At 38.1% G+C, this 10,271-nt stretch overlaps 1 protein-coding gene across 12 annotated transcripts in view; it reads right to left on the reverse strand.

Annotated features, from left to right (window-relative positions):
• The window catches only part of Bnc2 (basonuclin zinc finger protein 2), a 413,108-nt gene that overhangs the window by 338,172 nt on the left and 64,665 nt on the right, over window positions 1-10,271 (reverse strand). For 9 of the 12 annotated variants that reach the window (XM_078047668.1, XM_078047671.1, XM_040285833.2 and 6 more), the window contains exon 2: window positions 4,653-4,742. The exons of 2 other annotated variants lie outside the window; for them this stretch is intronic. In XM_078047668.1, the coding sequence (XP_077903794.1) occupies window positions 4,653-4,742 (90 nt within the window). Of the gene's footprint in view, window positions 1-4,652; window positions 4,743-9,057; window positions 9,127-10,271 lie in introns of all 12 variants that reach the window. One more of the 12 variants, XM_078047669.1, reaches the window with a different exon arrangement.

Raw genomic sequence — 10,271 nt, forward strand, 5'->3', positions numbered from 1 at the left:
AACCCCACTAAAAAGGGGTACATGCCTTTCCCATCTTGAAACAGAAAACTGTTTAGCTGATATAGAGTGGATTGTGTGACTTAGTTACAGATTATAAAACAAGAAGTCAGAGGTGGAGCCCAGTGCCAGGTGTCCATGTCACAGGCTCCACTTTCTTCCTGCCAGGTGTCCTCCTCCTGCTGCCAGCCTGGCCCACTGCCTCTCTGAGCATCACAGCCACATTCCAAGCAGTCATTTGTTTTTCATTCCACATGGAAAACTTTCACTATCCCACTCCCGGCAGTCTTCCTCTTACAAATTATAGGCCTTGACTTGGCTACATCCCTGCTCACACAACCAATCACTGCTAAGGGAATACAATTATCATTACTGATTTTTTTTTTTTATTGATCATGAGATTTCTCTTATCTTCCTTGCTGAGATCAAGGTCTTTCTGTTCCCACCTTCCACCCCCAGTCATCTGGAAAAAGAGATGTGGGACAGATGACATCAGTATTTTTAGGTAACGCATTAGTATTTACCTCAATTATTTCAAAATGCCACGTAACAACTATGAAAGGGCTGCTTCATATGAGGAAGCACCACAGTTAATACCACTATCTGGAGCTGGCTAAGAGAACACTCCACCACTAGACAAACTTGGGCACCAAAAGGCAGTGAACTATTTTACTTGTTAGGTGAGTAAAAGCCAGTAGATCAAAGCACATTTTAAAATGTACAATTTCTCAGCCAACAGCTAGAATCAGAAGAAATAGTCTAAGTTCTCTTCAACTTTATGCCTTCCAACATGATGTAGTTGAACAATCTTACCTAACCTCACCTCTCTTGTCAGTTTCTGCTTAGGGAATTGGGAGAAGGGGGAATGGGGGAGTAAGACACGAGTTTAGTTCTGTCAATCACCTTTTCTTTTCTTTTTTTTTTTTTTTTTAATTAGCTGTCCTTTCTCATTTAGGCAATTTTTCCCCTTCCTTGAAAAGCAGTGTCAGGGTCAAGTTATTTGATTGAAGGAAGAAAAAATACAAATACACATACACACACACACACACACACACACACACACACATGCAAGACATCTTGTGTTTGTGCTTTTCAGCTTATGGTGAAGGGAAAAATTCAAATACCTTAAGACACATAGGATGCCAAACCCTCTTTGGGTACATGGACCATTCTTTCTATATCTCAACTTTACAGACAACATTCATCCTGAAATTGGAATCATTACGCTGATCCCTTTATAAAGTACAAACACAAAACTATGATGTTTCTTATTATTAAGCTAAACTGTATCACACATTCCTCCACAAACGCATCCATATTTGCCACCGCTGTGCTTTGGGCTGTTGTTCCCACACAAACATCTGCTTTGCCAACTAATGCTATCATTTCCATCATCTGAATATTATCAGGTGAAACTCAGAATCCATCTCCAATGTCCCCTTTTCCTTCATGCATGAGAACCATCCTTTAGGGTTCATTCTCTGTCCAGTTCCACTCTCAACCTTCCCCAAGGCCTTTCACTGACCTAAAGAAAAATGCGATTCTTTCTGAAGGTCCCCACAAATACTGAGATTGAAAGGGAGACTGGCTGTAGTTGAAGTGGGAATGTTGCCCGCGTCTCTCCTTTTCTTTGAGTCCTTTAAAGCAATGCAGGAGGAAAAGAAAGAGCAGAGGAGGAGGGAAGGCGCAAGAGCAGACAGTCAAAGGACTCCATTCCTGACTGGTTTTTCCTCTTCTTCAGGGATGCCCAGTCTGCACACATCTACACAACAGAGCAGACACAAACACATAATGACTGCTAATTCTGCCCTTTTTTTTTTTTTTAAACACACTCCAGAAGTCACTGCAATACCGGAAACATTTGGGAGACTGAGCCATCTGATGACAATTACAGGAATCCTGGAAGGGAAAAGAATGCTCAGGGAAGGCCAGACGGCCATTCAATTAAGAACCCTAGCTCAGCCCCAGAGCGTTCTCTTCACCCTCCACATCACTGCCGGCAAGAGGTGATGGTGATGCTGTTATCCACAGTTCCAAGCTGATCCCAGGGAAAGGCATGCTCATACACAGTGCTCCAGAGAGGACAGCATGATTTTTGGTTTGCTTGGTTTTCTCATCCTTTGAAGTAGGACACTTCATGACTGTCATGAGTTTGGTTCCCAAGGGTGTGAGGCTTATAGGAACCACGACCTTTACAGTAAGATGACTTAAGAGGCAAACCACTGGAAATGTGAGTACGAAACTAAAACTTTCCAACTTCCTTTATTCCTTGAATTGATCCTTGTAAAATAACACGTAAGGCAGTTGGGAGGTAAAGCCTGTGGTTAAGAGGAGAAAAGGAGCTAACATTTACTGAGCATCTCCAAGAACAAAATACTTTTAGGATTTGGAAACCATGCAAAGGAGATAGCATCCCAAATTTTATGAGAACTAAAACTCAAAAAGATAATACACCTTGGGCTGGTTTTGTGGCTCAGTGGTAGAGTGCTCGCCAAGCACATATGGACCCTGGGTTCAATTCTCAGCACCACATAAAAATAAATCAATAAAATAAATAAATAAATATTTAAGAAAAAGAAAGACAATGCACCCAATCCCAAAACTCTTGAAATAGAGCCTCAAACCAATCGGACTCCAAAGCCCATGTTCATTCCACCAAGTTATACTGCCAGTGGGTCAGCTAGTACATAAAACAAATGGAACCAGGATGGCATGAAGTGGCATTAACCTCTCACTATCTAATCAAGGCATGACTGACTTAATTTCTTTATTCTTAAATATTTTATATAGTTTTATGTTCATTTCTTACCCACTAATATAAGTATACTTGCGTGCCAATAAAACTTCCACAAAAGTCTGATCTTTCAAATAATCACATCATAATATCTTTTATAACTGAAGTTTCCAATGTAAAGTCCTGGGCTAACAGGACAAAGATACTTAAAAATGTGAAACAGCACATGCTCAATAGAGATGTCTAAAGATACAAGGAAGCAGAGTAAACTGTTCAAGAGGGAATCATGATTCTGGACTGCCTGCTACTTCAAGAGAACTGACTTAAGCGTATTCATAATCACATTTGGTAAATCTTTATGTTAGAGCTATAATCAACTCAAACACCAAAAAAATGTACAAAATACAAAATTAGGGTTGCTAATTACCATTTAATTACGTTCAATCAATGCCTTTTGTGGGTCTCTAGGGTAGTTAAGTGTTAAACACTTGAAATTTCTTAAGTAGAGTCAGAAGTAGAATACTTGCTTAACTGGTTAGCAAAAGCTGGGTTTCTACAACATGGCACCCAACAGAGAACTGCCCAACTTCCTTACACATGGTGGTAGCAGCAGTAATGAAGTTACTCATGGTGATGATGAGAGTAATGGCAATTTTTGGTTATGAAGTCTCAGTGTTGGTCACTGTTCCTAACCTTCAATATCAATTTTTGGATTTAACCCTCTCTAAATTTCTTAAAGGTAACAAATGTTTTTTATCTCCATAAAGTAACAAGCACTTGAACTCAGAAAATCTGAGTTCAGGTCCCATTGTTGGCTCTAATGGCTTGAAAATAGCTTTATCTTTCTAAAATCCACCTTCTCAACCATACGGTGGAAGAGCTGGGCTGGAAGCACTGTGGATTAAATGAGCTCTCATGTACTATGAATCAGATGCCCATCTGAAAATATACATGCCCCTCCCAATGCATGGAAAACACATATCACCACATAATCATGTCCTTCAACTTCATTATGGCTTCACAACCTTTCCTAGCACAGTACACCAGGAAGTCATTAATAATCAACACATTCTAGCTTTGAAAATGAAAACACTTGGTCTCGAAAGATGATAGCATCACCTAGTTTAAAGCTAGGTCTGCCTCTGGTAAGTGTTACAAAAGGCCTGGTGTGGTGGATTACAGGCAAATGGGACCAGGAAGGCTGCATTAGGAGCATTGTGAATTCAAGGCCAGCCAGGGCAACGTAGCAAGATCCTGTCTCAAAATGGAAAATGAAATAAAGAAGGATGAAAAAACAATATCGGCAACAACAACAATAATAAAACCAAAAATAAAAAAGGGTGAAGATGTGGCTCAGTGGTGGTAAAGAGCACCCCTGGATTCACACACACACGAGAAAAAAAGAAAATAAAGAGAGAGAGAGAAAGAGAGAGAGAGAAAAGAATGCGTCACCAAAATCCAAAAGCTAAATCTCTAGGGCTAGGGGTGTAGTTCAGTGGCAAAAGGCTTCCCTAGCATGTGTGCAGTGTGGTTCAATCCCCAGCACTGGAGAAAAAAACAAACAAAAGCTAAAGCTCACCAGCTAGAAATTTGAACCCCCCGAATGAGAAAAGTCAGTTGATACCAGGCATAGGCTGAATAGTCGAGAAACTGTGGTTTCTTGCCACCCCAGAAAGCTGGCTGACCTAAGCACTCACATATCTAGAAAACAAAGGTAGAACTCTAGTCAGCCAGGGTGGGGCAGGGGAAATCCATGCCAAGCCTCAGGAAAGGAAGCAGGGCTATCCCACCAAAGAGAAGGCTGCCTCCAAAAGGGAAGTGTGGGATATCCACAGGGGGGGGAAGAGGTCCAAATCCTGATTTTCATCTGGCCCTGCTCCCATGTATTAAGTTAATGTTTTAGCTCAGTGAAAGTAATTACCAGCCAGGCTCTGCAATCCATCAATTCACCCTGGGCATTCCTGCTGATTCTTTCTTTGGTCTCTAGGACCCAAGAATCCCTTTTGTTGATCTGCAAGTGCAAAGGAAAGGTTGGTTGTTACTAGTTTCTCTTTCTATTCTAAATTTCTGCCAAGTAATTAGGAATAGAAAATGAACTATTTTCAAGTTTTTTAATGGAAGCTATGGGGGTTAAAGTAGGCATAGCCTCTCACAAAAATAAGATTAAAACCATACATCTTTGACATGCCCCCTCCCAAGTAGAATGGACAAATGTAATTTGGCTCTAGGCTGTGAACTCAGGGACTTGATCCAAATCACCTCCATTCTAATTTAGGTAGTCTGGCAAGAGTAGCTTAGTCAATAAATGAAATGTATACGGGTTTACAAGAGATGTTCACATATCCTCTCAGCTACCTTTATGGAAAATGTTATCGGCATTCCCATTTTACAGAAAAGGATAACAAAGCTCAGAGGATAAATTACTAGCCCCAAGGTCATATTTAAATTGTGACACAACAATCTCCTAATACTAGATTTCTAAACGATTTTTCCAAGTAACTATAATATGGTTTAAAGGAATTCCTCCAACTGGAAGTAATATTCAAAAACCACATAAAGAACCGTTTTAAGTTTTTGTTGTTGTTGTTGTTGTTGTTGTTGTTTTGTTTTATTTTTTGGTACTGGGTACTGAACCCAAGAGTGCTTCCCCACTGAGATACATCCCCAGTCCTATATTCTTTTTATTTTTTATTTTGAGACAGAGTTTCGCTAAATTGCTGAGGCTGGTCTCCAACTTGGAATCATCCTGCCTTGGTCTCAAAGTCTCTGGAATTATGGTCATGCACCACTGCACCCACTTCACATGTTAAGAACCTTCTGAAAGGGTTAGGGATGTAGCTCAGTGGTAGAACACTTGCCTACCATATGTGAGGTCCTGAATTTTATCCCTAGTACTGGAAAAAAGAAAAAAACCTTAATGAATTAGAAAGCTGTAAGCATCAGTCATGTAATAGGCTCATGTTTGTTTTGCATTCCCCACTTAACTACAGAGACATGATACAGGAAAATCAGAAATCCCTCTGCAGTGTTCCCTAGCACTCCCCTGTGAATCCATTTCCATTGCACAACTACACTGATGAGCAATAAAAAAAAATAATAATAATAAAAACATGCCCACAGAATGTATATACAGGGTAGAAGTGAAGAACCGAGTGGCAATAATGACATCAATGTTGAGTCCCTTTTGCCATTTAAGTTAGAAAGACAACTATTGCCTTGGGAAACCAGCAAGTCTCACGAGTAGGGCATCAAGGACAATACCCACCACCAATGCAACACCAAGTGGCCGAGAGTGCTGTGGAGTCATGCTGCCTAACAACTGCTTTAGTCAACAACGAACAACATATACATTGGTGGTCCCAAAGACTATGATGAAGCCAAAAAACATCTAGTAAACACATGGCTGAAAAAGAGACATGAGGAAAAAACTGCAGAAGATGAAAAAGAACAACAACTCCCAAGAAGATTCACAGTGGAGGGTTTTAGCAGAAGCTTCTGAAGATCTCAACAAGCTCCTTAAAGTATTGGAAATGTAGACTCTGAAACGGAATGGTTTTCATTAATAGAGAGGAATGTTCATGGTACATTATCTGCTTGCAAGCAAATCTATGATGGGAAAAAAAAGAGCCATGTAAGCCACCATGAGCATATTTCTAAAAAGAGAAAGAACTCCTCAAGAAGAGCCTCAGGCAGGCGCTTCAGGGAGGAATTCCAGAAAACATTATTATCATAGAAGAGGATGTCTCCATGTGTTATTGCCCATGAAGACCTTTTAGTGGGGCAAAATGTGGACTTGGAAGACACAGATATTGATGATTCTGACGCTGCATAGGCCTAGGCTAATGTGTATATCTGCATGCTAGTTTTTGTTTTTGTTTTAGTTGTAGATGGACATAATACCTTTATTTTATCTTTATATATATATATATATATATATATATATATATATATATATATATATATATATATTTCAGTTGTTGGTAGACCTTTATTTATTTATATGTAGTGCCGAGAATTGAACCCAGTGCCTCACACATGCCAGGAAAGTGCACTACTGCTGAGCCACAGCCCCAACCCCACTTTATTATAATTTTATGTGGTTCTGAGGATGAAACCCAGTGCCTCCCACGTGTAAGGCGAGCACTCTACCACTGAGCCACACTCCCAACCCTGCATACTAGTTTTTAACAAAAAAAGTTTAAAAAAAAAATGTTAAAATTTTTTTAAAGTTTATATATATACACACACACACATACATAATACATACATACAAATTTTTTTGTATAGATGTATACTATACTTGGGGAAGTGGGGAGGGTTGTTTGTTTTTTGATACTGGGGATTGAACCCAGGGGCGCTTAACCACTGAGCCACATCCCCAGCCCCACCTTTTTTTTTTACGGTGCAATTTTTAAAAAATTTTTTTAATTTTAATTTGGTATCTATGACAACAGAATGCTTTACAATTCATAATTTTTCATATCTCTGGTTGTACACAAAGTAGAGTCATATCTTTCATGTCTTCATACATGTACTTAGGGTAATGATAACCAACGCATTCCAATGTCTTTCCTACCCCTATGCTCCCTCTCTTCCCCTCCCTCCCCTTTTCTCCTTTGCCCTATTTAGAGTTCATTTAATCCTCCCACCCCACCCCCACCCCTCCACATTGCAGCATATTATGAATCAGCATCCTTAAATCAGAGAAATTATCCAGTATTTGGTTTTTTGGAATTGGCTAATTTCATTTAGCATTACATTCTCCAGCTCCATCCATTTACCTGCAAATGCCATGATTTTATTCTCTTTTAATGCTGAATAATATTTCACTTTGTATATATACCACATTTTCTTTATCCACTCATCAACTGAAGGGCATCTAGGTTGGTTCCACAATTTACCTATTGTGAATTATGCTGCTATAAACATTGATTTGGATGTGTCCCTGCAGTATGCTGTTTTTAGGTCATTTGGTATAGACTGAGGAGTGGGATAGCACATCCACAGCCCTTTTTATATTTTTCTTTTTGAGACAGGGTCTACCTAAGTTGCTTAAGGCCTTGCTAAGTTGCTGAGGCTGGCTTTGAACTAACTCATGATCCTCCTGCCTCAACCTCCCAAATTGCTGAGATTATGAGCACCACTGGCCCAGCTATGTTTGTGTTTTAAGCTGTGTATCATTACAAGAGTCAAAATTTAAAAAAAATAAAAAGTTTATAATTTAAAAAAATTTGCAGTAAGCCACAGATAATTATTAAAGAAATAATTTTTATAGTTTTAGTGTAGCCTAAGTTGTACAGTGTCTATAAATTCTGCAGTTTATAGTAATGTTCCAGGCCTTCACATTCACTCACCACTCACTCACTCACCCAAAACAACTTCCAGTTCTGCAAGCTTCATTCACATTAAGTGTCCTACACAGGTATACCATTTTTAAAAATCTTTTATTCTGTATTTTTACTGCACCTTTTTCTGTACTTAGAGACACAGATATTGCCTATGGTATTCAGTGCGGTAACATGTTGCCAAGGTATGCAGCTTAAGAGCAACAGACTATATCTATGTAACCTAGGTATGTAGCAGGCATACCTAGGTATACAGTACATTCTACCATGTTCACGCAATCATGACTTGGTATTCTGAAGTCTTCCCATTGCTGATTGACACACAACTGTACAGACCACATGCACGTTGTTCCACTATATAGAACCAAGGAACCTGCAACTAGAACTGGCAACCTTCAACTCCTTAGGCACATCAAAATCTGCAAGTACACACATGTACTTTTCATTTAATAACTCCCCAAGTAATATATTTTAGCTGTAGATAATCCGAAAAGTGTAGCCAAATGTAAAGAAGCAGAAATTAATGATAATCTCAGAGAAAATGACTGATAGTATTGGCCTTTTTCCTTCCAGTCTTTTTTCCCCTGACAGCTGGATTTGAAATACTTATTTCTATAAGAAAAGGAAGTATCACTTTGGTCAGGCAGTAACAAAAAGGGCAAGAAGAATAATTTCTAGAAGAAATTAATTCCATTGTATTTATAGAATTAACTGAAATTTCATGAGTAAAATCTTGATGCTAACTACAGCAAAAAAATGCATAAAAAAATCCTTTGAGAAAGCCAAGAAGTGTTAGCATCTAACTTGTTCTAGTGCAACATCCACAAAATCAGAAGAAATAATAATCTATATTGAGCACAATGAGATACCATTATAAGAACTTGTTTTATTTTCTGGACCTTTTTTACTCTAAAATTCTATTTTTTCAGTGAAACTATTAACCCTAATTATTATATCACTGAGAGAAGAACTTTCACTCACCCAAGAAGAAACTCCATATGGGGGAGCAGGAAAAGCAAAAGGTCCTGTTTCCTTCTCAAAAGTAAGCTTCTAGAGGATACAAAGGAAATATTATCTAAGTATGTTATACATGTCTTTTCTGCACGAGTATACAGCCAAGTAGCACAGCCGCTGTCCTCTATAACTTGAAATGAATAGCTCAAAAGTAAGGCCAACTGAAGAATGATCTGCTTTTCACATTGAAAAATAAGATATTTAAGTGGAACTAGTGACCTCTGAAATGCTAAGAGGACCACTGGAACATAAATATGTTTCGTAGCAATTTCATTGATCATGTATTTTTAAGGTACTATTTAAGAAGGGCTCACATAGAAAAAGTACTTTTGTACTACTTACTGCTGAGTAAACACAAGTTTTAAATAATTTTCGGTGCAACAGACCTGGAATTTTATTCCCCACAGCCTAGTGATTTTAAATGCCCTGTGACCCTCTTAAGCACTGCCAACATCAACATCTGGTACCTGCACAAAGAAAATAGACTCTAAACGTTTTTTTTTTTTTTTTAAATCTTTCATTTTCATCATGTGCTTTAAATATGTTTATAAGATAGTTCTCTTTCTGATATACCAAAAAATAAGAAATTATTCTATCTGGCAGTTGTATTATGTTTTTAAGTAAAAGGGAAAAATAATTACATCAAATCGAGTTGTTGCTAATGTTTTCTCATACCTCCTAAAAGAAGAGTTTTTAAAAATAGAGGTCTTTGACTTGAGTGGATATAAAAGAACCCCAAAATTACTAGTATTATTGCCTCATAAATACATACAAGTATAAAAAGGGCTTCAACATCCAAAACATATCTATCCTCTTCACAATTCTTTGTACTTCTCTTGATTTTTATTCTGTGTAAATTTTTTAATGATCTTTAAATTCCTCAAAGATTTTCCAAAAATAATATTGATAGGACTATTGATAATCAAGGTACTCACTGCCTTTGAGTGGCACACTTTAGTAAACAAACTTCATGGGAGCTCATTCATTAAACCTCAAATGCTTAATGTAGAAAGTTTCAAGTGACTTTTAAAAAGTAAACGAAGCTATGAGTAAACCTGAGCATATCTCACAAAGAAGTCAGTCAATGAAAAGACATGAAAAAAGCTAACTTGTTTTAAGATACCCTTTGTTATTTTTTAAAAAAGAGCCCCCCAAAATGAAACTAACAACTCCCAATTATA

This window comes from Ictidomys tridecemlineatus, chromosome 4 (assembly GCF_052094955.1).
Source record: "Ictidomys tridecemlineatus isolate mIctTri1 chromosome 4, mIctTri1.hap1, whole genome shotgun sequence".
NCBI classification, from domain to species: Eukaryota; Metazoa; Chordata; class Mammalia; order Rodentia; family Sciuridae; genus Ictidomys; species Ictidomys tridecemlineatus.